Below are 27,849 nucleotides of genomic sequence, written 5' to 3'. Positions count from 1 at the left end.
GCTCAAGACTAGTCTTGGGAAAAGGCGCAAATTCAGCCAAAGAATAGGAACACCCCATTGTTCAGAGAGATACAAATACACACACATACACAAACACACAACTGCACGCACATACTGACGAGAACACACTCTGGCTATTAACAGGAAATGGATTATTGACTGCACTGTGTCTAAAGCAGACCTGTTCTTGAGAGAGAGGCTGTTGTTTTAGTCACTGCATGCTACTCTGCACTGCCTCCTTAATGGAATAATTGAGTCTGGACTTCTATTGACATGCATGCATGTTAAACACACACACACACACACACACACTTAAACGGACAAATGCTGATAGACAGAGAAATCTGTGAACTACATTTGCTGTGATCACTGATAAGATTTGTGTTATTTGAATGGAAATGAACATTATGTTTGGTTGCTGTCTTGGGGTGAAATGTGTGTTTCCATGAAATGAAATTGTGGAACTGATTTGAGATACGACTGGGGGATGGTGAGGTTTTAATGAGTGCTTGTTTGATTTGGGAATAGAAAACTACAAGGTCATTTCTTCATGCTGATTTGTTCTGTTTAACAATAAATACCACGTAGGTTCGCATCTGTGTGCACTTTTCACTCTTCATTCGTTCTTTTTGTTCTTTCATCCAACCCCCTGCTGTTTTGTTTGGACATGAAGGCATGATTCTTTTGTGCAGCTCTTCTTCTCCACCAATCTCCCTCAAAGTCGATGAACGACACTCGGGAAGGGAAAAAGAAGAAAACGTTAACAAAATCAAAATAGGCTATGTTCCTCTATCTTTCCAAACTCCACAGCGATCTATAATCAATCCCTAATCTTCCTCATCTCTTTCACCTTCCTACTCTCTCTCACTCCTTTGCACTATCCTCCCTTTCCTTTCAAGCCCTTCCATGTCACCAGTTAAGATATTGAACCAAAGGCAAGAACAGGACCATGCAGAGCCAGACAAAATGCACTATTAGCCACTCACACAAGTAAAAACAATTCTAGTTATTTAAGCTATGCAATAAAGTGCTCCAAATTGAAAAATATATTTTTAAATCATGCACACAAGGCTGAATTGTACCCATGAATGTCATACAGAATTCTTTCTCATGTACACACACAAAAGTGTAGATTTAGCTTCAGAAGTGATGGTGACACAATGAGGTCAGGATTTCTATAAAAACTTTTTCAATTTACATAACACCCCATTTCCAAAAAAGTCAGGACACTCTGTAAAAACCGGCATCCACACATAAAAGTTGATCATGTCGAGGAAAAAAAGCCCACAAGACCAAAAAGAAAAAAAAAAAGCCACCTCCTCAGAGCCTGAGCTCACTTACGAGTGACCTCTACCTAGTCTGTCTGTCCAGTCACAATTTGATATTTCTTCAGTCATGGCTGCATACTGCACACCCTTTCTTTGGAAAATAGTGTTGTACATACTACCAGCAATAAATGAGTTTATCTTAAAGAATCATCTTATTGGTTTACAACGCACAAAAACTGCAAAAACAACAACTTGATTGGTCACAGTATCTTCCTGGAGTGTTTTTGTTACATTAGGGTGATAATATCTTCCACCATTACAGTGTCCTGCACATATCTCCATAAAAACCTCATGCTACCTTTGCCTTTTGACCATTTCATTAGTTAAACGTTATTAGTTTCCAGTTGGATCCTCTTTCGGCTTCAGATGTGACTTCATTTTTTTATGTCACAGGAGGCTATTTGAATACAGTGAACTTACTGTCATATTCAAGAAACTCGCAAGTTATCCTCTGATGACTACACTGAGATGGACATGGTCAGCAACAACAGTCAGGTAGACTGCAGCATATAAATAGGGGCTTATTTGGTACTAAGGGGCATAAAGTGTGCCAAGAAAATCTCCTCCACACTATTACTCCACCACCATCATTGTTTACAACAAATTCTGACCCTGCCAACCAGCTGTCACAGCAGAAGTTGGGACTCATCAGTAGCAATGTCTTTCCAGTCTTCCCTTGTCCAATTTTGGTCAGTCTGTGTGAATTAGTAGCCTCAGTTTCCTTTTCATAACTGACAGGAGCGGTATCTGTTGTGGTCTTCTGCTGCTGTAGCCCTTCTGCTTCAAGCCTAATGCGATGTGCCTTTCAAGAGGCTCTTCTGCATACCTTGTTTCCAATGAGTAGTTGTTTGAATTACTACAGAATATCCCAGTAGGCCAGCAGTTTCTGAAATATACAAACTAGCCCATTTGACCGCAGCGGCCGTGCTCAGTTTGGACTTCCACAGGTCATCTTCATCATTTCTACAAGCCTAAATGCACTGGGTTTCTGCCATGTGATTGGCTCATTAGATATTTGTGTACCCAATCGTCATGTCAAGTTGACATGACCATACAGAAAAAGTCTCATGATCACCAACACTGTCACAATAAATAATTCAAAGTGAATCAAACAGTTGCTAGTACAGAGTTATTTGGTGTCTCTTGATGTTTATTCTTGAAGGAAATATACTTTATATTCATATTCATTGTGAGCCAGAAATACAATATAATAACAATAACAGTCACATGAAGAGACATATGCCTATGTTTCCATGCATGTGTGTGTGTGTGTGTAGCTGTAGTTTTGCTACAAACATTTTATTCTGAAATCGTATTTTGAGTGTATCTCCTTATAGACACAGCCTATGTAAGAGTCTTCAAGGTCCGCAATAAATCTACTTCTCCTTAACCTTCATCTACCTTCACAGGTGCCTATTGCCTTAGGAAATGTTAATCCTGCCCATATGGACACGATAAAAGAAGAAAAATGTGAGAGATTAACAGTTTAAGAAAAACGGGGGAAAGGCAGAACAAAATGAGAGACGAGAGAAGAGGGACTCAGGTTGCCAGATACTGAACAGCAATTAGTCCATATGCTTTTGCAAGCATAAGGACACCTGCTGGCCTCCAATTAAACATAAGATCTCTTCTATACCTGCTACCTTACTCTCCCGTGCATCATTTGTAGATTTTTTTTCCTCAGAATCAAAGGATTAAAAAAAAGCTACAGTTCTAAGAGAGAAGAAAAATACAGACATGAAGAAATGAAACCAGCTGGATTACTATGTTGACACTGAACACTGAATTAGGGAAAGCTTTCTGCTACTCTGTCATGAGAGTATGCATGCGTGCATATGTATATGTGTGTATCCCCTGCTGAGGTTATATGGTATAAAGAGTTGTCCCACTTAACACCTGTCTACTTGCTGTCTGTGACAAATTTACAGCCATTTTTTTTAAACCAGACTACTCAGGTTCCCAGACATGGATTAAGCCCAGTACCAGACATAAACTTTATTCAATACTTTCTTTTTGGTGTGGGACTCAACTTAATCCATGTCTGGGAAACCTGCTGTTTGTCCTTTATACAAACTCTCCGTGTGCCCCTCATGAAATACACTCAATGACCAGATAAAAATTCGTTTAACTTTTTTTTTTAATTCCATTTGTTCTGCAAACCTTTCCAGTATACTGCTTTTGTTTTTTCCATAGTTGGGAAAAACCTGGGCAAATTTAAAAGGATAAAGTCTAAAACCCACCAAAAATATTTTTAAATGAATGTAAAGGTCAAATAAACAGTGGGAAAGATCAGGTAGGAGAGGAAAGGCAGAAATCTGAGAAAAGCCTGGACAGCTCCACATGAAATCACAATTGCAGCCCAATTTCATATTCCCAAGATGGATTTAGTCTGCATTTCCTGCAGCGCTGTCATGTTTCCTTGGGAGACTTCCAAAGTTCATGATGATTTTAAATCCTTCAGTGCCTGCTGTGACTGCAGAATCCAGCTCAAGCCATTCAGAGACACTTTTTCTACACCAAGGTCTCATTTTATGAGAAACTCTCAGCAATTCTGACAAGTTTTGCAGAGCAGCAAACAAATTGCTAAACAATAATAATTACAATAAACTAAAAATACTTTTATTTAGATAGAACCTTTAAAAGCAGTCAAAGTGTTTTGAGTGGAAAGTAAAAGGAGAACGCTCACATTGTAAATTACAGCACAAAATATTGAAGCCAAACAAAAAAAGACTAAATGAATTCAAAGTAGAGATGGGGTTAAAACAACAGGATAAAAGAATGCAATATTGAAAAATGTCAGCATATTAATAAACAAGTGAAAAGTAAAAGCAAAAAGAGCAATATGAAAAAAATATATTAAGAAATAAATAAACAAGACAACAAATGCAAAAAATGTGTTTTGCAAAATTACTCAAATGAAGGCTCGTGTCTTGGAAGCATCATCTCACCAGGGTGGCCACTGTGAGTTGTTTGGTACCGGGCCGCGAGAGTTGAGGCTCGGGTGTAAAATTTATGGTTTTCAGGGTTTTTATTGTTATTTTTTAAATCAATTTTATCGTTAGCTCGGTTTCCCTGGGTCTTTTCCCGTGTGTTATGAATAAATCTTTTTCTTTTTTTGGTACCGGACATAAACCGGTCCGTGGTGCAAAAAAGGTTGGGGACCGCTGCTTTAAGATGAGCACGTAGTTGGGGAGGGTCAAAGTAGGGCTGAGAGTAAAAGTAGTGCATAGCAAATGCTTCAGGGGTCAGGACAAAGTCAAGGAAACAAGTTGCAACACAAGGATGCTTTATTCTAGTGTTATTCAATTGTCAGCGAGATGAAAGATGGCTGTGGCCAACATAAACTGCATCTGGTTTTTATAACTGCTGCTATGGAACATGGTAACTATGTATATCAGAAGAAACAGACCAAGATCTATAATATTTTTATCTGCTTTTAACTTTCACTGCCTCAAGCTGATACTGATTGTCTTTTTAAATTATGTTATATATCTATTTTTTATGTATTTTATTTTATATTGCTTTTTAAGTGTTATATATCACATGCTCACATCTTCATATCATGCTGCAATAAACAGCTGACGAACTATATTTGGATAGCTTTTGATTATGAAAGAACTGCTTGTGTGTTTTGCTTAGTGTGAAACACAAAACAGTGTTGTGGCCTGTTGTGATCAGAGTCTCTGCGGGATCAGGCCGTAATGGATGGAAATCATGCAGAAGTGGGTGGTTGCGGGAGTGTGGGAGAAAAAAAATCAGTCCCTTGCATATATCTGAAACAATGACTAAAATATTAAAGAGACAACTTGAGATTGAAAATATGTTTGCACCTGCTCCTCTGTCTCACTCTTAAAGACAGACACACTGAGCAAACTGACAGCGGATTTTCAATTCCACCTCCACAAGTGGCCTGAAGTATGAGGAGGGGCAGCAGGAGCCACCACAAACTCTATTTGGTCCCTTTTTTGGGCTTTGTTCTACAGCCCAACTTATTTTAAATTCCAAATCTAGGCACTTAAAATTCTAATCTTTTATTCATTTTTATTCTGATTGTGAAACACGTAGGTGGTTTGAAGTGCTTACGGTCACTTCCCAAACAGCATTTAATGATTACAGATGTGCCAGGCAGAATGGCTGCTTTCAATCTGCCTGCATGGTTATTCAATAATTCTAACTCTTATTTTTCATTTCATCTGTTCTCATTGACTGACACGAACACGGAGCGAGTAGCGTGTACAGTATATGGAACAATTTTGACCTTCATGAGCACAGTAATGCACAATAATGTCTCTGTGTGTTTTTAGCACATGCATGCATGAAAATACAGTCAAGGTTAATTCAGACTTTCTAATTTTCATTTTCTTATCACAAACTCTCACATGCAGGCAAAAAAAAGGTGCACCTCAAGGATATACTAATTGCCAGCAAATTAATTCTCATAACTCAACAGACCTCATCATCCTAATTCTAAAATGCACACATACTTAAAATGCTGCTAATGCATCCTCCTAACCAGGAAATGTAACCTTCCACCTAATAGTGGAGATCCACAGACTATTATGACATTTTGTTGCTATGGTGGGTATGTGTGTGTGTGTGTGTGTGTGTGTGTGTGTGTGTGGGAGGGGGACTCTCTGGTTACTTGGATTACATCAAGATAATAGCCACACACAGTTGGTGCAAATGTGTTGGCTGCACATCCATGATCCGTGAATCTCCCGTTCCACCACATCCCAAAGGTGCTCTGTTGGACTGAGAGCTGGTGACTGTGGAGGCCATTTGAGTAAAGTGAACTCATGATCATGTTCAGGAAACCAGATTGAGATCATTTGAGTTTTATGACATGGCATTTTAGCCTACTGGAAGCAGCAATCAGAAGATGGGTACACTGTGGTCGTAAAGGGATGGATATGGTGAACAAAAAAATATTCAGGTTAGCCAGGGCATTTAAATAATGCTCAGTTGGTAATAAGGGGCCCAAAGTGTGCCAAGAAAATCTCCACCACACCATTATACCACCACCAGCAGCAGCCCATTAATTCTGGGCAGTGTAGATCCACGCTTTCTCGTTTACATCAGATTCTGACCACCTAAATGTTGCAGCAGAATTCGATACTCATGACTCGATACTCAATATTCTGTTGTCCAATTTTGGTTTACAGTCGCAAGGTTTACCATTCTTAATTTAGACAGGAGTGGCACCTGGTGTGGTCTTCTGCTACTGCAGCCTGTGTGTTTCAAGGCTGGATGCATTTCGCATTCAGAGTTGCTTCTTCTGCATATTTAGATTGTACGAAGTGGTTGTGTGAGTTAACAATTTCTTCCTATCTAGCCATTCTTTTCCGACCTCTTGACCTCTTTCCTCTCTATTTTGATGCTCAGTCTGAAATTTAGCAAGTTATCTTGACCATGTCTACATGCCCAAATGCACCAAGTTGCTGCCATTTAATTGGTTGATCAGATAAAACTGTTAATGTTAATGACTGATCTAAGGAGTTTGGAAAGAAAAGTGTCTGAACTTCTTTAAGTTGCTTGAAGACGTTTCATCTCTCATCTGAGAAGCTTCCAAGGCCATGAAATGAAAGTTTTAAGTCATTACTAAGCCAGTCTTGCTGCCCAAGGCCATTCTTTTTTGTAAATAACACAACTTTGATATGTGTGTTATTTCAAGAACACTGAGGAAAGGTGTACGGATAACATGGAACTTATAATATACTCCAAGCATTCAAATTTTTGTCATCAGGCAAAAAAAAATCTTGCTGTATTTTTCAGCACAATATTTTAGACTTCATCCATATCTATGGTGCGGAACAGGCTGTTTTGTCCACAAACAAAACAATAGACCTGATGAAATGAGCTGAGCACCTTGGGCAGTGTACCAACGCTGGTAAAAACTGAACTCAAGGAGGCTAAGAGGTACTTAAGCAGAATACAAAAAGGTCAGTTCTAAGGTCAAATGGTGGAGAGTCCCATATTTAAGCCCTATGGGAGTGTCCTCTCAAGACGGAGACCAAACAGCCACTTCAGAAATGCATGGCACAGCATAGCATAGAAGAGCCACCTGGATGGGACAAGACTAGGTTGTCCATCTGCATCTAAAGGACAAAGGTCAGTCTTTTGAGGACACCAATGTTCACATTTTGGACAGAGAAGGCATCTATGTCCACTGTGATCAACTATCTTTGAACAGCGGCGGTGGCTTACGACTCCAACTGTCTGCCATATATACCAGTTTTGAGATCCCTTCCCAGATGCCTTAACGCCCACTCACATCTTGGGCCTTTTGGCCTCAGGAAATCACATGATGGGGTGGGGTTAGGGGGGTCCATGTCCCTCTTGGGGGGACAGTCCCATAGTGCTTAAATCTGGGACTCTCCACCATTTGACTTTAGAACTGAAGAAGCTTCTTAGATATGAGGTGAAACGTCTTCAGGCAACTTAATGAAGTCCAGACGCTTTTCTTTCCAAGCTCCTTAGAGTGTGATGACCTGGATGACTGAGAACCTTCACAGACATGTTAATGATTGATAGAATGAAAAAAATCAAACGCACATGAAAAATGTATGCCATATTTTTTTTGCCCTCTGATGTGGAAGGCCTGAAAAAAGTTTGATAATTACTGCCTTAAAAGGGAAGGTCACTGCTAATTGATACTAAATTGTTTTGGTTCATTATTTCTATCCCTGATGGTAGTCTCTTCCAAGGGTTTAAGTGATGCCAGTCATGTGCTATGGCCTTTAGGGCCGCAAGAGTTGGGTGTTTATCCCTCCAGTAGAGTTCGACTTGTTGAATCAATGCTGAGGAGGACTGGAGCTGATTTGGCAGAAAGTAGTTTGTAGACAAAGTTAGGGAAATCTGAAATAAATCAGTTTACACAAATAAGACTACAGCAGCAGCCTGCATGGCATTTGATAAAGAATAACAGCAACTATAGAATCATTTATAGCAAAAAGTTATCTACTTACCGTAGTCATAGAAGACAACAGAACGTTCCACCCAAAGGATAACTTACACACACAAGTGTACCTTAAAATGGAGGATTATACAAAGACAAAACACAGTACTAGGAAGCCTTTTCCTCGAGCCATAAGAGCAGAATAACAGAATACAGAGAAGGTCAAACGAGTTCCATCACAACATCTTATTAAGTCTACGTCACCAGTCTTCAGATACTTCAAATGCAATCAAAATTTAAGCTGAAGTTACTAATGTTTTCATGTAAGGTAATCTAGAAAAAGTCAAAACCTAATTTGCATGCCATATTTAAATTCAGGGGAAGATAGATATGACAGATAGCTTATCTAAATGTCAGTGAATTAAAATGATACAAAAAAAAGAAACAGATGGAGTTGCCCAGTCTGAAGAAAATGATGAATAATAACAGGTTTATGATGAAATCTAAATTTTAAGTCATTACTAAGCCAGTCTTGCTGTCCAAGGCCATTCTTTTTTGTAAATAACACAACTTTGATATGTGTGTTATTTCAAGACCACTGAGGAAAGGTGTATGGATAACATGGAACTTATAATATACTCCAAGCAATCAGAATTTTGTCATCAGGCAAAAAAAAATCTTGCTGTATTTTTCAGCACAATATTTTGGACTTCATCCATATCTATGGTGCGGAACAGGCTGTTTTGTCCACAAACAAAACAATAGACCTGATGAAATGAGCTGAGCACCTCGGGCAGTGTACCAACGCTGGTAAAAATTGAACTCGAGGAGGCTAAGAGGTACTTAAGCAGAATACAAAAAGTTCATGCAGGCACTCACTCTGCGAACATATTCAATTGAGAAAATAACAATGAATGATTAATGGTTTTCATTAAATATTCCAAACCACAATAAATTCCCTTGGAGCCTAAGATGTTTATAACCCCATATTATTAGTATACATCTAATAGTGGGTATCTTGAAGAACCAAATTAACTGGGTGATGCAGAATACAAATAATAAAGAGATGCATCTGTATTGCAACTGATGCTACAGATAGTTTAGGTGTGCATCAGGAAAGAAGGCTGCTATCATCTGTGTTGGGTTTGCTCAGAGTTAATGGAACCTTATGCCTCTGGCTATTTGCAAATGATGGGGGGAAAAGTTTGGGGACATATTTAAGGCCAGCACAAAACCCCTTTTGACACCTGACTGTTTTCATGTTGTAATTAACAATCGATAGGTGTTGAAATTATTTTGGCTTGCATTTACTTTCATAACCACAAAATTGGGCAAGAGTATTTCATTGAATCATAAAATGTGATTTTATAAGCTTTGCTTTACTGTTAATTACACTGTTAATTACACCGTTATTTAACATATTCATATACATATTCAACATGTTTCTTAACTAATAGCTGCAGGAAGTTCTGCAAGATGGAGGTGCTTCTAAGAACAGAGAGAGTGTAGTACAAAGGAGATCTTTTTTTATATTTTAAGAATGCCAAGGAAAGGATTTAGCAGAACATTTCGATTGCCAAGGTACACTATTCTTAATTTGCTGGAGGAAATCGAGGCTGACCTGTCACCCTTCATTTTTTTGGCCTCTGGTTCTTTTCAAGGAGTCAAGCAGGCCTTTAATTAAGTTCTTACTTTCATATAAGTGTCATAAGGCTTTACATCATTGCACACCAACACATGGACACACACCAAACAAACATAGCACACAATACAAATGGCATCTCTGTGTTTATAAATTTTACTCATTGTTAATAGATGACCCACAGAATTTTCAATTTCCATCAGCATTTTCTCCGCAGTTGTGGTGGCCTCAAACTAATCTGAATAAATTCGGCCCTGGGGTCATGAAATGATGGTCAGCGCTTTGTGTGACTGTGTTACAAATAACAGTTTCGTTTTAATCGTTATGTTCAGTCAAAGTGCTGAGCTAAGGCAAGCTGAGAAACATCCTTTAGTGTTTATGAACCCATTTCTGTTATCTTCACTTCCACTTAAACACAATGAGCACCCTTCGTTGATAAGATATTGTCCATGGCCCCCTCGGGCTGCTCTAACACACATGCACGCATGCACACACACTCACACAAACACACATCACACATACAAACACACACACCTCCAGGGTAAAACTCAGCTTGATAAACCAAAGTCATTCAGACAAAGCGTTAACACAGCACCATGTCTGCTCCATCAAAATCAATAATGGCCCAAGGGCAAGTGCTATGGTTATATTTAAGAGAAACATGGTAGCACCACCAGCAGTAATAACCATGTCAATGAACTCCACAGAAAGGTCAAGGCTCAACAAAAGAATTCCTCCTTATAAATATTTAAGTGTGATTAACATTAGCAGGCCTAATTAAGCCATCAGTCTTTGCCATGAAAGGGCCTTTGATTAGTCGACAAACAGGACGCCTCACTCCATTGACTCTGCAAGGTGTGATGCGGGAGCTGCTGAGAAAAGGGTGTGACGGTGGGGCATTTTTGTCCTTTTATTTGTATTATTTGTTGTAAAGACTTTCAACCAAAATGTAGATTATAAATTTAACCAATATTATGGAATTGCTTTAAGTGGTTTTAATGCAATATAACCAGAAAATCAAACATAAATATTTTCTTCAGCATAAAAAACTCTGTTGTACTGAATGCACTAAAGCAATTTTTAAAATATTTTCATTTCCCTAAACATGAGCAAAAAAATATGAATTTACCTCAAAAGTGGTAATCTAATGTTTAATTACGTAAATGCACAGGAGGTTGAAGACCAGCATGAGTACTAAAAAAGATTAAACAACACATTTGACAACTTTCTCAGGGCAAGCAAGGCAAACAGTGATTGCCCACTGAAATCTAAAAATAGATCTTAACTAAAACATACCAAAGTGAAATGAATTTCTCTCCTTTTATTTCAAACATGTTCTGGCATAAAGTTTTTTGCCTGTTTGCACCCATACAAAGTATTTGCCAATAACAAATAACGTGATTAATTACAAAATACAGTTTTTAATTGAATTATTTCATTTATTAAGGGGGAAAAAGCTATCAGATCTACATGGCTCTATATGAAAAAAATAATTGCCTACTAGATCTCATAGCTTGTTGTGCCACACTTAACAGGAAGAACTGCTGTCAAGCGTTTCCAAAAACTGACAATGAGCAATGAGCTGACTTTCACATTGCTGTAAAAGAATTTTGGCCCACTTTTCTTTGCAAAATTGTCTTAATTCAGCCATATTGGAGGGTTTTTGAGGATCAATTGCCTGTTTAAGGTAATTCCAAAGCACCTTAATCAGATTCAGATTGACTAGCCCTCTATAAAACCTTCTTTTTCTTCTCCTTCTATATTTTTATAGTCAATCAGAGGTGGGCTTGATTCGGATGATTGTCCTACTGCATAACCCAAGTGTACTTGAGCATGGACTAATGGCTAGATATTTTCTTTTAGGATTTTCGGTTAGAGAGCAGAATTTATGTTTCCACCAAACACAGAAAGTCATTCAGATCCTGAAGCAGCAGAGCAGCCCCAGATCATCACACCACCACCAGATAAATAGGGCTAAGTAGGTTTGGATAACTTTTTATAAGAAATCAGGAAGGAGACAAATGCTTTTTAACATTTGTCTATCTTGTGGATGGATTCTGAAATTGTCCGTAGAAACAGGTTTGACTCTGCTTGAGTTAATTTCCACTGGAATCCATAGGGAGCAAAGTTTTGATGGGTGTGGTTGTACCCCTTTAATAATAGCGCGAGTTTGCTGAGAGGCAAGCAGATTTCTGTGATTGTTTGCACATGCACATTGTGGATGAACCTCTTGTCTTTAACGGGAGCTTGATGAGAGATTAACATTCTGCCATGGGCTCTGCCTTGACTGCTCTGAGATCAGGTAGTATCTGTGCATTGTGAGTACAGAATAGGTATTAGCAATTTTTTTTTTTTTTAAAGCACATTGTGCATTATCTCTGTAACCAATGCATTTTCTCTTAGTAAGCACCATATGTGTCCAACATATGTAAAGTTATAGTGCAGTGTGGAGATGTGTTTTTTAAACACCTTTAGCATGTTAGCAGTGAAAACCTTGATAACGGAGAGGAGATTACTCCTGTCATGTTCACTTTAACGAAACAGGAAAGTTGAACAGGTGCAGATCGTACCAGCACTTGCAGATTAGCATCTCTGAGAAATCACTTTGTTGAATGAAATTGAAACAGCTGTGTTGCCAACACCGCAGTGATATTGATCCATACAGCACAGGTAGGGAACATTTTTCTGCAGAATAAATGCTTTTGCTTTTGATTACCTTATGTTCAGTTTGCCAATAATTCAATGTTATGTGTAGTTAAGTATTTACATGATGTTGTTCTGTTGCTTTGCTACTTTACTAAAGGAATATAACATTTCTTCCACTACCTGTCAGGTAATGCTGAATTTTCTAATAACTTTCGAAGTAAAACATTTTAAATTTATATTTCAAAATGTGAGCATTTATTTTGCCTTAAACTTGATCAATTTGCTGAGTAAATTGTCCGGTAAGAAGTTGTATGCCATCAGCACTTATCGACAGACATGCATGTATATATATCAGCACACATCAGCCAATACAGCATCTCGTTTTAGTGGCAAACTGCAACTACACCCAGATGGATTCATGCATAGTGCTGATTATGCAATATTGTCCTCTGGATTGTACACATGGTGTGTGTTTGTGATAATGACTCCACAGTGCCACCAATCCCAGTATGACCCAATCACCAACATTAAAAGGAGATAATCATGTCAGAGCGTGCGTCTGCGTTGTGAATGCCTCGAGGCACTTTCCACAGCTGGGACAATGAGGTATAAAACACAAAGCATGCTTTAGTGTATCTGAGTGTATGAATGTGTATAAATGTGCAATATCTCTGTTTGCCCTCCAGCCCTCTGCTCACAATATGAGAGTGTGCATGTGCAAGAGCTATGGTCATTGTCAATAATAAATGACTGTGTGTGTCTGTGTGCTCGGCATGTTTGTGTGTGCGCACTTGTATTTGTGTGAACAAGTGTGTGTGTGTTTAACCTTAACTGCATGCGTTCATGTGCTGAAGCACTTCACGTGGCAAAAGGAGGACAACTGCAGAGTACATTTCCGTCTGTGCATGTGTAGTTCTCATCAGGAGGGACAATGTGGGCACACTGTATATAAACGGGCCCCAGTAACCCCAGTGACTTGGGCCTCAGGACAAAATTAACGCTCCAGGCACCAGCTGCACACCACATTGCAGCCAAGGCGCAGCACAAGTTGTAAGTGTAAAGTAATTTAAATCCTCTTCTGAAGGGTGAGAAAACATTTTTTACAGTTGTGGGGATTAGTCTAAACTGGCTTCTTGCAGGTCACGGATGGATAGGCTTATGCGGGGCCATGTAACAGGTTTAGTGGCCACTGGCTTATGGCATTCTCTAACATGTAGTGACTCTCTACCATTCACATGAGACTAACTTATTGCTTCTGGAAATGTTTTTTAGGCCTTTTCTCTGTTCAGTTTGTATTAATTAATGAATTCATGGCAATTACTTATCCTACAGCTCTTATATACTTAGGCGGTTTTTATGGCATTACAATTTGGTCATTAACATATGATGTTGTGGTATATTATCATAATGCACACAATGTAGCAATAGATTTCAGCAAGTCAGCTAGTATTTTTTATTTTTTATTGCTAAGGTCTTAATTTTTTTCCCCAGTTATAGTCTTTTAATCTTCCCAGGTGTAGAAGCTTTACCATCGGCAGTGCTGCAAATAACTGTGTAGGACCTGCTATTGTAATGCTGCCAAACAAAAGTGACCAACTTCCTGTGCTTCAGTTCCTGCAGTTCCTCAAATGGCTACTTGAGGCTTTAAGGGTTTAAGGTTAAGGCTTAAAATGACAGACCGGGTGGGCCGACAAAGGCAGGTGTAATTGATCACTGTTAGCCAATTTCAGTCACCGAAACAGCGTCTCCATAAAGTTTGATGACTTTTTGAATGTAATACAACAATTATATGCAGTTATACTAGGATGAACAGTCATTAAATAATACTTGTCAAACTCCAAAAGTAGATTCTGTTCATCTGGACGTAGCGTTTTCAGTCCAGATGAACAGAATCTACTTTTGGAGCTTTACTTACCTGGATGATTGAGAATGCATCAAGACGAAATACTTGTCAAGTAACAGGTTGTTGAAATCACTTCTAATTTCTTTATATTTGTTTAGAATGAGCCAGACTTCATCCAAAGTGGTCAAGCAATAGTCTATCAAAGTTCTATCAAAGGCATAAGTTCTGCTTTGGTCTTTGGCCACTTTTGGATTCATTTTCAGACCAGTCCTTGTACCTGATAATTTTCATATTTTGTTTGTTTGTTGTTTACCCTATGAATCATTTAAGCATAAAAAGGCACTTAACTCAAGTGTTGTTCTACAAATTTCAAATTGGATTATTATACTGTGTTCTTTAGCTCAATCTAGAAAAAAAAAACCAAAAAGTCGAAGTTTACAGTTTGACAAACAGTATTTTTGAACTAACAAGGTGATTCCCAAAGAGCTATTAGCAAAAAAAGTGGCATATCTCGCCATTGTGTGCAGTGTTTATGCTTAAAAATTTTGAGGAATTGTATAAACTGTTTTTGCCTTAAATATATACATTTCTATTCATGTTTGCACAGGTTTCAATAGATTGCTGCATCTATTTCCCTTTTCAAAGCCAAATACAAAGAAATGAAGGGTGGTTCAAGACTTTTGCGTAGCACTATAAAAGCATAATATTTCACACTTCTGCTACAGAAAGTTTCAAACATAAAACCTGATTCGTAGCCTCTCATAGAGAGAGAGAGTGACAGAGGGCTGCACAATATGCATGTAGGAAAGAATTCAATTTCCAATGCCAATTTATATATTTTCAAGTAGTTTGATTGATTTATTATTCTGTTACAGTGTACATTCCAGTGTGTGCCTTTAAGGTCATCCTCATCCCTTGGTGGTCCTACTCAGTGTCTCATTAGCACTTTCTTTGTCTCTTGTGCAGGGGACTGGCCTTGACGCCTGGGTAGATTTGAAAACGGTGTTTTCGTCTGAAAACGCTCCGCGTCTACACTAGCGTTTTCAGTCGTTTTCACAGAGTTGTGCATTCCAGTCCTGCGAATGCGCAAAAGCGAGTGAGAATTAAAGAATTTGAAGAAAAGCTATCTGGAGCATGTATAAACTGATATTAATATTTTTTTAGGGCTGTCAAAATTGAGAGCAATCAAAACAACTGCATCTTTGTTTAATTGGTCGCATGACTGCATCACATGACTAAAATGCGTCATCGTTTTAGAAAGTCTGCGTTTCCGAGTGTCCACACTGCGACGGGACAGCTCCTTTTTGAAATGTATTCGTTTTCGAGAGCGCTCTCAAAACGCTGCGTTTTTCCTTGAGGAAAGCGCCGTCTCAGTGTGGACGGGAGGTCAAAACGGAGAGAAAACGCATTAGTGTGGACGTAGCCTTCATACATTCACAGCCATCCATCACACCATCACACTTATTCAACAGATAATTCTTTATCTCCACACCAGAACAACAAGCCTGAGATTTATACATAATTAAAGTTACTTTAACTAACATTATGCACTTGTTGGTAACTAAATTGGTAACTAAACGGTTACCAATTTAGAAAATAAGCAGAGCCAAACTGGCAAGACAAGAGGAGCGTCTCTTGATACATGTTGATCACATTAAAAGATGGATTTACATTTTTCTGCTGATAATCTTAAAATTCATATAGCTTTAGAGGTGTTGGCAGCCTCAATCTTTAATGTCCAGAGCTGCAGATAGTGGTATGAATTCAAGTTTCAGTAAGTTAGCTAAAATGCAAGTACACTGCTTTGGGATTTCCTGTTTACCCCCCCAAGTTGGATTATTTGCCCTGCAGTAAACAGGCTTTGGCTCAAAAAGTTTGACTAACTCCAAAGAGACTATCTGCCATCAAGCAGCTCTGTCTCCAAAAAGTGTTTACATGACCAAAACTTTAGACTGACAAAAAAAAAAAAAAAAAACACAAGAAGGTAGCATCATTTTCCAACAATGAGCCAATAACTCATTCCCCAAGCAGTAGAAGTTCTAGCTGGAATGAAAAAGTCTTTTATGGCGCCAAGCAGACAGACAGCACAGACTTGTGGGAAACAGCAGAGGTACGGACTAAAACAAAAAAGAACAAATAAATAAGAGCAAGAGAGAATAGCAGAGAGGAGTTTGAGGAGGGAATGCTCCATAAATTGTAGCCCAGCGCAGGGCTGCAGGGAGGGCGTAGCTGCCTGATGAATAGAGCCATCAGCCTAAGCAGAGGCTACAGAGCAGCCTGCCATCTGCCTGCCCATTACTAGAATGGAGTATAGGATGGTCTGCTCTCATCTGCAGGCCCCACTGGCATCGCTGGCAACCAAGAACATTTCTTTGTTTGTGTGTGTATGTGTGTCTTTACTTTTCCTGAAGTCCAAACAGAATGAGGTACCCCGTGTAGATGTAACCATAAACACATTTCCGCGGTGTCTTCTGTTGGGTTTTTAATTTGTCTGGATGAATGAATTTGTCAAGCGCTTGTATCTATTTAAAGCATATTGTGTTCAACTGTGTGTGTGGAACGCAAAAGAAGGCGAGGGCGGCCCTCAGAGAAGAGTTAAAGCAGTATGGCAGACGCTTCACACCTCATTGGCAAGCGAGGAGAGCCAATCACTGCCAACAGATCCGCCCCTCAGGCTGCCAGCCTATTCTTCAATATCCTTGATGAGTTAGAAGAGAGAGAGAGAAAGAAAGAAAGAAGCGAGGGAGAGAAAAGTAAGGAAAAGAGCAGGGTGAGACGAGGAAAAGAACAAAAAAAAGTGGCGTGAATACAAACACTGGGATGGGGAGTTGCTGCACAGCGCACAGACGCACAAGAGGATATGAGCTGGAGAGCAAGTGTGGGGGAAACTTTAAAGTGAGATGCATTTTTCTTCAGTGAAGGTCATTAAATCAAATGCGATTAGTCAACATGGTAGAGGATGTTTTTGTATTGCAGAGCTGAATGCTTTCTGGTGCTTTTTTCCCCCCAAGACTGTTTCTTTAGAGGACAGAGGCAATCTAGGACTGAAATATCATAAAAGCACTGAAATTCAATTTTAGCTTTATCCTAATCACTTCATGCCAACCAATGCAGGAAGTGGTGCTGGTGGCAGTGACAAACATTCTGTGTTCAAACCGAGATGGATTCCACTAAAGATACGCTAAAAGCTATACTGATAGCGGCTGGTATAGTAAAAACAGCATGTAAAGAGTGAAATACCTGTAATACGTTTTAAGAGACTTTATTAAAAAAATAGGAGCATTAGTGAGTGATAATGATGGTTTTACAGAAGAGGATCTAAAGGATAGGGTGAGATGGCAGCATTTGATACACTGTGGACACCCCTAAAGGAAGCGTCTGAAAGAAGAAGAAGAAAAGGATGTGTCACTTATTTGGCTTTACTGAAGAATAAGTGGGCCTGAGAGAAGAAAAAGTAGCGGGAACATGAAGAACACCTTGATCATGTTTTTCTGTGTAGTTTTTTAAGGCATTTGACAGGGTGTGTTGTGTAGCTCTTTGGTCCACCACGCAGAAGTATAACAAGAGTCAAAAAGCTTTAGAAACATCAAGCAGCAGCACAGCAACACTAATAGGACAGTACTTGTCAACATCTCCTCCGCATAATGATTCTGGACCTCATTTGGAGTGCATCAGGGTTGCCTTCTATCCCTGACACTTTTCAACGTCTTCCTGCACAAAATTGTGACAGAAGTGCTGGAAAACTACACAGAAACTGTCAGCGCTGGAGGCCGCGACATCACCAAACTCTGTTATCCAGAGAAAAAAGAAGTGAAGGACCTGGTTGTGCACTTGGGCTAAATCTCTTACGGATATGGAATGGAGAGCCATGTAGAGGAAACTAGACCGATGACAAACTATGGCCGAAGTATCAGCATTTTTGATGTAGTTTAAATATCTTTGTGATAAAGAAAAAAAAAATCAAAAGTATCCAAATAAAAAGTGAAGATCTCTAAATGGACCTACTAGTCTGAAGCTCATATTTGGCTGAAAAAGCTGTATTTTTTCTATGTTTCAAATCATGAAAACATTCATTTTTTGTATATTAGTATTGGTATGTGGCATTTTTTAAGTATGAATCCATTTCTTTCAGCCATAGCTTCCATTATGATGGCTACAGACATACAGTTTACAGTTATTAAAGGTAAGGCCAACTTTTTTGAGTTCTTGGTAGCCAGTGACTGACACTGGTCCCACCCTAAGATTGAGAATAAATAGCTGGATTTTAAATTATGTACCACCTTCTCTCAAGCAAAAATTGCTTCATCACAAACGGATTTTCTCTTGAAATTGGTGGTGGTGGTGGTGGAGGGAGGGAGGGGGGGGGCATGCTTTCCTAAAGGGCGGCGCAGTGGTACCATCGCTAGCACTGTCCTGGGTTTGATTCCACCAGCTGGCTGGGGTCTTTCTGTTGTTCCTGTGCCTGTGAGAGTTATCCCCAGGTACCCATACTTGTTAGGTTAGCTGCTGATAATAATAATTTCACTGCAAAGATAAATTTTGATGTGCTACCTATAAAAGTGACCTGACGTGGATCATTAGTTAAAAATAAACGGCAGTTCACTCCTTTTTGGAATGCTATGTTACACAGGATGGCTAAAACATGCCTTTGGATGTTTGTATGCAGGCTCAGTCTCAGCTTGAGAACCATTACAGCACTTACGAGCAAAGGACACTCTCCTACCATCTTCCCTTTGTGTCAAATCAGCGGCTAATAACAAAACAGACAAGCCCTGTGTGCGTGTGTGTGTGTGTGTGTGTGGCAGCATGCATGGTGACCCTCAAGAGGTCTCCCAACAAATGTTTTATCTACAAAATGAAAACAGAAAAAACACTCATCTGTAAACACTGATGATGTTATCAGAGGCTGGCAGAGGACTTAATTATGAATCAGTGCCAAACTGGCGACCTGTACAGAGTGCACCCTGCCTGTCGCCATATGGCAGCTGGGTTGCCCCCCCCCCCCCCCCGAAGTACTGGTGACATCAAAGAGATATAACATGACTAAAATGGAAATGGATTCAATTCGGTTTCTTTAACGAGTGATATGAAACTAAGTTTTGGAATCAAGTTTGGAAATATTTTCGATTTGTTTAATGATCCACGATTCAGCTATAAATTGTTTGCGGCAAACTACCAAACTAGTAGCAGACTTCCTTTTTTTGTAAATATGATTTGTAACTTGTTTTTCCATCTTGATCAGAGAGAAATTTGTCTTTAAAAAAAATCAATCCCCCGCTGCCAAAATCAACCAAGAGCAGATCAAATGAAAACATCAACGTGACAGCTCCGGCGCCACAAATTTAACAGACCTCCTGAAAAGAGACGTGTGCTGTGTGTCGGTTTATTTTGTAACATGATGGGTTTTTTTGTGCAAAAAGAGAACAGAATGATTGGCAGTTTAAATGTACCTTTGGCTATAATGCCTTTGTCGCTACCTCCAGCACTCATCCTGAACTCTGACCCCAGATTCAACACCGTCTCCTGCCACCACACAGCCTCCCTTCACTATTAAAGACCAGCTTGGTTCTCAAGGACATCTCAGTCACACTTGTTGAAATTGCAGTAAAACCTTTTCAGCTCACTCCCCTATTATTCATTTCTATATTTAACCTTTGAAAATACTTGCTAACATCTAAGCATTCCTCTGGTAATAGAGAATCAGAAGGGATGTATATAAATCCCATCTAATATATCAGTACATTAATTTTGAATGGCTTGCGGTTCTAATGAGTCACACTAAAGAAGCTAAATGTTCTTAATATACACCATTTGGTACTATAAAGAACAGCAACAAACTATACGGGGCAATTTTAGTCACTTTACACCTTAAACAGGTTGTTGAAATAGAAAAAGAAAAGCCCGGTGTTTAGCCCTAATGATTCTAATCATCTTCTAATTATCGTAGAGTGCGTATAATCTTATTACAGATGGAATTCACTCTTAAATCACTTACCCTTGGCTCTACTTGGTCCAACAGGGAGTCATGCAGCCTGTGTCAGTGAAAAACAAGTGGGTTGGGGGTGATGGAGGGTGGGGGAATGGGCTTAGTCTGTTTCTGTGAAGGAACATCTGCCACAAACTCCAATACCCATTATCCCCAACCTTTAGAAAACCCCTCCAACACACATAGTATAATAGAAATCAACCCCTAACCCCTTTGAGACTCCAAAAGTCAAAAAGCAAAAGGACAGCTGACTGACAGAGGGGGATTAGTCACAACGAATCACATGCTTGCGCGGACACACATACACACCGCGCACACAAACCCACCACGCCTGTCTCACCCTGCCTGACACACAGTTCCTTCTTCTGATGGAGAATTAAGATAATGTCTCTTCTGCGATCCCCTGCGTCCACATCAAGTCCAGAAAATGTCCTTTTGACATCCACACACTAAAATAATGTTACTGCAGCAATAAACGGGCCAATAAAAAGATGCACAGCCCCATCCGTACTCATACATATACATAAGGTGTCTGTCTGCAGGTAAATCTAACTCAGAGAGTCTGGCAGGATGCAGACAGCGTGGACGAGAAGTCTCCTTCAAGGCAGCAGTAACCTGGGAGACTGAGCGGAGAAGAGACACTCCAGAAAGAAAGAAAGACAGAAGCAGATTAATAAGCAGACAAGAAAGAATGCCCTTTTTTTGTTTGTTTTTCCCCCCAAATAGCTAGAGCACAGAGGATTCACACAACGAGCTATATTAAAAAAAAAAAAAGACAGAAAAAGAAGAAAAAAGAGAAAGATCGATGATGAAGCACAACATCTGGGACAAATACTTCCCCTGTGCTTCAGTCTGTCTCTCCTGGGCTCATTCACTCCATTTGGCAAAAATGCTGTGGCAACACAAGGGCCACGGATCCATCAAAAATGGGTAATGCTTACAGTAATTATCATAAAACACACATACACACACACACACAAGAGAGATGGTGGAAACTGAATATTTATGGAGAAAAGTTCAGCGACAGCTTCTGCTTTGTCTTTTTATTTCCTGCTCAGACATTGTCACAAGTATTGGTCTAGATGAATACTCAACACACAGATGGTTTCATTATTAATAATCACACAAAGTAAACAGATGCAAATAGACATGCATTTGTGTACACAACGATGCATTAGGAGCAAGAAAACAACAACAACAACAAAATAGATTTGACTTATCAATAAAATAGACTTCTATTTTTCCAAGTGGGAGAGTGTGGAGAAGGGTCCAAGGGACAGAGGTGACTGGTTTCTTGAGGCAGTGCTGGTTAACCATTATCCCTTTTTAGAGGGCCAAGCTCAGGCCGTCTGATCCCTGCTGGTACCTGATGTTTCTCCAAAATGTAGGACAGTGTCACTGCTCCTCTGTTACACACCCACAGGAGAGAAAGACACAGGGTAAAAGAGGTGCTGAAGAGGTAAGTATTGAAGGGAAAAGGTGTTTTTCTCTGAAGGTGCTGTGCTCGGTGCCTCTAATCTGGTTCCTTTCTGGGTTGGTTCTCTATTGGGTTTTTGAGGGTGTGTTTGTCGGTGCTGACTCATCCCCCTCTTCCTCCACTCTGGTTTAGTCTGTCAGTCGCTCAATAATCAGAAATCCCCCCACAATAAACTCTTCATTGCTCCTTCTCTCTCGCCCTCTCTTCTTTATCCCCCAGTCTTCAACTTGTTCTGGAGACGAAAACAGAAAAGAAAAGAGCATTAGAGAGATGGAAAAGTCAAACAAAAGTATCAAAAAGAGAAAAAAAAACAACAGAAGAAAATATTATTTCGCACACGAGAGATGAGACAACGGGAGGAGGGCCTGAGAGTACAATAAAGGACAAGAGGATGAAGTGAGGTTGAGAAGCAGAGAAAGGACCCAAGGGCACTGGATTCCATGTTAGTGATAAGTGCAACCACAAATCCCCAGTACTCCCTGTCAATAACCATTTGAACCGGCCTATTGCTGCAGATGCCACTGGATGAAATCTGCCCAAGAGAAGACGAGTAAGGAGGGGGGAGGAAGAAGAAACAAGGGACTTAAGAGGGGAATCAAGTAGACAGAACAAAACAAAGAAAATATATTTTCTTCCTCACTGACTAACTTAATAACTGTTGTGGATCCATGGTTGTGTGTCCCAAAAGAATCCCAGTTTATTTTCCACACTATCGATCTAACCATAAAATGATTACCGATAAAAGAAGCTGCTTCTAGCACGCCTGCTTGGCTGCATCATCCATGTTACGACAAAAAGCAGAAAACAACCACACGATGGTTCCAGTTTATTACAACTTACGTTCTGAAACAAAGCAAATGATCTTTAACAGGGCTGTCAAAATTGAGAGCAAACAAAACAACTGCTGTGTAATGCCCTCCGCTATCTTAGGTTAATTGGTCACATGACTGCATCACATGACTAAAATGTGTCATTGTTTTTGAAAAGGGTTCGCTGGCCATACTGCGACGCCAAAACTGCGTTTTTAAATGTATCCACTTTGGAGAGCGTTTTCAAAACGCTGTTTTCCTTGACCGAAAACGCAGTCTCAGTGTGGACGGAAGGCCAAAATGGAGAGAAAAAGAAACAAAAACCTATTAGTGTGGACATGGCCTTAATCTTTGCAGTGCCGTTGTCACAGATGTGTAAAATCAAGCACCTAGCCCTGCAGTCTGCCTATACAAGCATTTGTTTAAAAAAAAAAAAAAAAGGACGTTCTAAAGAGCTCACTGAAGTTGAGTGTGTGAAATTTCTTCCGCTTCTAGATATTTCACGGTCAACTGTAAGTGAAAAGTGGAAGTGTTTAGAGCCACAGCCAGACCATGTATTAACATCAGCACGAAAACTGTGTGCTGGGAGCTTCAGGCCATTGGTTTCTATGGCTGAGCAGCTCCTGTAATGTGAGATGTAGGGACCCAGTACTTTTCAATTCAATTCTGTTCTATAAATATAGCACAAAATCACAACAACGGTCACCTCAAGGTGCTTTATATTGTACGGTAAAGACCCTACAATAATAAAGACAAGACCCAAACAATCAGACGATCCCCCCTATGAGCAAGGACTTCCTTTTAACAGGAAGAAACTTCTGGCAGAACCAGACTCAGGGAGGAAGCTATCTGCCATTACAGTTTTGGGATAAGTGAAGAGAGATGTAATTAATACATTTATTACAGTAACGCCTTACATTACTTTGTTTCTAGGTGTAAGTGATGTTTAAACAGAGAGTGAAAAGGATACTTTTATACAGGAACACTATACAGTGTAGCTTTCAATTGATTATTTATCAACCATGAAAGAATAGATCTACATAAATTAAAATCAGATACATTCAGTGCTATTTATTCTGTACTATTTATTCAGCCTCAGTTACATTCATTGACTCACAACAAGTGCTTCCTGCTGTGTTAACAGTCACAGAAATCCCAATCATCTGATTTAAATCTGTCGCCAGCCCCATCAACGTCATCCTTTTGCAACTCTACGCCGCTCTTATTTTTAGATTACTCTTTAGGAAGTCCGATTCTGATGAGCTGCACATGCACATTTGTTATGCTTACTGGCCCTCATCCACTGGAACCACTTCAGCTTGATTTTGGGAAAGAGGGACAAGCTCGCAGGAGCCAAATCTGGCAAGTTTGGCGAATAGGGTGTGATGACTGTGTTGGTGTTGCCAAAAAGCTCCTGCGTTTTCAGTGCATAATGACATGGTCACAGTTCAGTTATTTGCACCAAATGTTCTCCCTCAGATGCCCCAGAGTGTTACAGTAAAACTCAGTGTCGATAGTCTCACCCTGGGGGATGAATTCAAATTCAACACAACGCTGTGAATGTTGGTCACAACCTGACGGTCACGCTTAGACACGGCAGGCTGTTTGGACTCTAAAGTGTAGATGGAGATCCCTTTCCCTTTCATCACACATCAATTGATGCATGCTTTCTGCACACATTTGAGGTATATGGTGAAATTAAAGTGCGCATGTGAGGGAGGTCAAAACGTGAATTCTGCCACAGATCCCTGTTCGTCCACTACATTTTAGCACTGGAATTACAAACAATGAGACAGCGGGGCAGGCATTAGCCTTTATTCTTAAGAATCTTTTAAATTAGGAGCAAAAACATGTGCTATGTCAAGAGGTAACAGCGAAGTGTTGACAAATTAAATTATAAGAGTACTTAAGAGCATTTGACTGAAATGTTTTGTATAATAAGGAAGCCACTTTTCATTTCATTCCCTTTAATATAAGGATAAGAAAACACAGCACATTTGGAAACCACAAACAGCAGCTGAGCTTACCCATTGAGAGCAAAAAGGAGATGGAAGGGTCAGTCTAAAAAATGAAGTGCAGAACGAAAAGATAGGGAGCAAAAGGCAGTCATGCAGCGAGAATATGGAATGAGAAGGAAGGCAGCGGATGGAGAAATCGGACTCGATGATAAACTCCTGTTCATAGAGAGAGGGAGAAGGAAGGAGACTTTATCTGTCCTTCGACTGCCTCTTTCTCACTGGTTGCTATCAGACCTGTTAAGTGCTGAATGCATTAGAAATGTGACTAGGGATGAAGGGATAGTGGATGGAGGAAGTGGAGGAGAGATGGTGGCGGGGCGCAGAGGGCACAAAAGACAACGAAAGTGGGTCTAAATGTTATCACTGACTGTGGCGATAAGAATGCTAATTATCAGTGACAAAGGCTGGGCAGCTGACAACGCCTCCGTCTCGGCTGGCTTCAGACGAGGGGTCAATATTGCAAAAACTAAAATTTGACAGATTTTGTTTTTATCCTTGCTAAGATGGCATCTGCTACATCACTATCTACACCCATGGCGCTGCAGTTTAAGGTGGAATTTCGGATCTGAAGGGAAAGGACGAGGAAGGGGAGAGGGATTTTGTCATGTGAAAACCGTCTGAGCTATGCTATCGAGTGTCTTTGACGCAGAGAGGGCAAGAGGATGAGAGACGTCTGTTAGAGGGCACGCTTGGATCTTGTGACCTCCAGAGGTCAAAGTCATGTCCTTTGACATTTGTTTGTAGAAGAGCTTCCTGCTCGGTTCTGATAAAGCTGTGTAAACATCCTAATCATGAAGCTGCATCAGCTCATATCAATCCCACTTCGTTCCTCCCTCCCCTCGATTTTGTTGGCTGTGTAATTCCGCATATTATTTCCTTTAAAGCCTTATCACAGAACTGTTTCTTTTGCACCTAATGACTTTAAAAGTAAGTCTTAGCCCGATAAGCAAAGACGAACAGGAGTGCGCTGTGATTGCTGCAAGGTGATAAACACAAGCGGATTACCATATCGTGTTCGCTTGCAAACAATTTACAAGATCATAACAGCATTCGCAATGTGAACATACCCTCGCTGAATCTTGACGAGGCTACATGTAGCCTCGACTTAAACACACGTACGCATCCATGTTTGTGCGATGAATAAAACATTCGTCAATTTACATGACATATAGCTTAAAAATCTGCCTGCATCTGACTTTTAGATCTAATATTAATACCCACGAGAGTGAGCGAGAGACACAAAACTCACTTTTCCCCATTTCTGGGAAAACAATGCAATTGCAAAAAAATCTAATAGAAAAGCTCTATGAATGCAAATTGAGTCTTTTTTGGGGGGCAATGGATGTTACATATTGCAAAGTGAGAGCGGGGAATCAAGTTAATACCAACCTGAGTGACATTACTATTAGCATACAGAGTTTGACTGCACAAGACAGAGGGCAAAAAAACATTTACACTTCTCAATGAAAGAAAAGAGAGCACGGAGAGGACAAGGGTATTCAACTAAGCAGAAGCTACTCCCTTGGTCTTATTGCATTAAAACGCACACATACACAGTTGGGGGGAATGCCTGTGTCAGCAGGTATTATGGAAATAGGCCGTGAGGTTTAAACTGGCTATCTGGACTGAGCTTTATTCAGGCGCCAGTAGCCTGGTGGAAATCATATTCTACTGTCTAAAAGCAAGGAGCCAGCATATGTAAATGGATGCCAGTGTGTTTCATCATATGATTTAATTTAGAAAAAGGGAATGACCACTGGGGTGTAGCTACTATACACATCTACGAGCTAAATGACGTAAGCTGTAGGCTCATTTGTAATCCACACAAAGCTTCCACTTCCTCTACGCTATCAGGCTAGGAAGCTCAACAACTTACTTATTATCTGCCCGTGAGGGTGCATGCACAAACTTGTCATTCTTTTCAAAGAAAAAGAAAAGTTATTGTGGAAGGTTTGTCGGCATTCAAGTATATGTTTTATACAACAATCCAGCTGCAAACAAAGAAATGTCTTCTTCTTTTTTTAAATCAAGCATGAAATAAACACAGTTGCAATTAAAATACTTACAATAACAATAATTAGTATTCAACCCTACTGAGTACATAAAGGTTGAAGCGTACAGCTTTTTTCCCCTAATTACAATTGTATAACATGAGTGGCCTAATTAATTTCATAAGTAAATTCAGAATTAACAAGTATAACAAGTCATGTTTGAATGAAAACAGCTAGGACAAATACCCACCTGTTTGGCATCGTTGACACACTGCAGATAACGGGCTGCTATGTTGGAGCAGTGAAGGGTTTTCCCCACATTCTCTTTGTAGCATGTGAGGATTTGTTCCTGCAGGTCTGCACACACCGGATACGCCTCATACCTCCTGCAGGGGAGAAAAGGGGAACAGAATAGTGTGTAAATAGGGGAAAATACGGTGTTAGACAGGATGGGAGGAAGGAACAGTCCAAGTGATGAGAGTTATAGGAAAGGATCAACTCGCAAGAACAGTTGAAAAAGATAAAGGTGAAAAGAAAAAAATGAATAAATATATAAAGCATTAACACGGGCAATCCAGAGGAGTTCACGAACTGTGTGACGCGACATAGAAAACTTCAGAACAAAAGAAGAGTATTAAATATATATTACGAGTGAGGAAACAGACTTTTTACCTCCAGAGAGTTCATACTGTTATTAGAGCACACTGAGCTATACTACAATCTGCAGTGCCGAATAAACCCTTGCCTTTTCTATTATTACCATTGTTCCAGTCCAAAACACCTGAAGCAAGAATCAAAATTACTGTATCTGCTGGGAGAAAAGGTCAAAGTGCAGTTCAGCCCTCAGAGCATGGTGTGAAGACCATGCCAATGTGTACAACAATTTGTATAACATAAGTACCAACAGAGAGGCCAGAGGGTTTTTTTGGTTTGTTTTTTTAAATCGGGCAATCGAGTGACAGTTTAATCCCCTGAATGGGGGGATCTGTTACTGTCTGGAGAGACTCCACAAGTCAGTGAGCTTCAGGTTAATTTAAACATTCATGAGCAATTACATGTGGTATATTGGTTGTGGTGTGGGTCTCTGACCCAGAGTTTGTCATTGGACTCTAATTTTGGTTTATTATTAATTAATTATTCTCTGCTTTGTTTATAATCTCAGTTTTGAGTCTCTTCTTTTCTTAGTATGTCGTTAAGCCTAATTTTAGTTCTTG

At 39.8% G+C, this 27,849-nt stretch overlaps 1 protein-coding gene across 5 annotated transcripts in view; it reads right to left on the bottom strand.

The window, feature by feature from the left end:
• Nucleotides 1–21,324: 21,324 nt before the first annotated feature.
• The window catches only part of chchd3a (coiled-coil-helix-coiled-coil-helix domain containing 3a), an 80,739-nt gene continuing 74,214 nt past the window's right edge, over nucleotides 21,325–27,849 (bottom strand). For 3 of the 5 annotated variants that reach the window (XM_014409588.4, XM_014409589.4, XM_004548256.4), the window contains 3 exons: nucleotides 26,886–27,021; nucleotides 26,521–26,561; nucleotides 21,325–22,049 (listed from right to left, as the gene is read on the bottom strand). In XM_014409588.4, the coding sequence (XP_014265074.2) occupies nucleotides 22,040–22,049; nucleotides 26,521–26,561; nucleotides 26,886–27,021 (187 nt within the window). In that variant the 3' untranslated portion in view covers nucleotides 21,325–22,039. The remainder of the gene's footprint in view (nucleotides 22,050–26,520; nucleotides 26,562–26,885; nucleotides 27,022–27,849) is intronic. The other 2 variants (XM_014409590.4, XM_014409591.4) reach the window with 1 other exon arrangement.

Source organism: Maylandia zebra, linkage group LG17 (genome assembly GCF_041146795.1).
Source record: "Maylandia zebra isolate NMK-2024a linkage group LG17, Mzebra_GT3a, whole genome shotgun sequence".
Classification (NCBI taxonomy): domain Eukaryota; kingdom Metazoa; phylum Chordata; class Actinopteri; order Cichliformes; family Cichlidae; genus Maylandia; species Maylandia zebra.
Note: the sequence above shows the minus strand (reverse complement) of the source record. Positions and strands in the feature narration are given on the sequence as shown.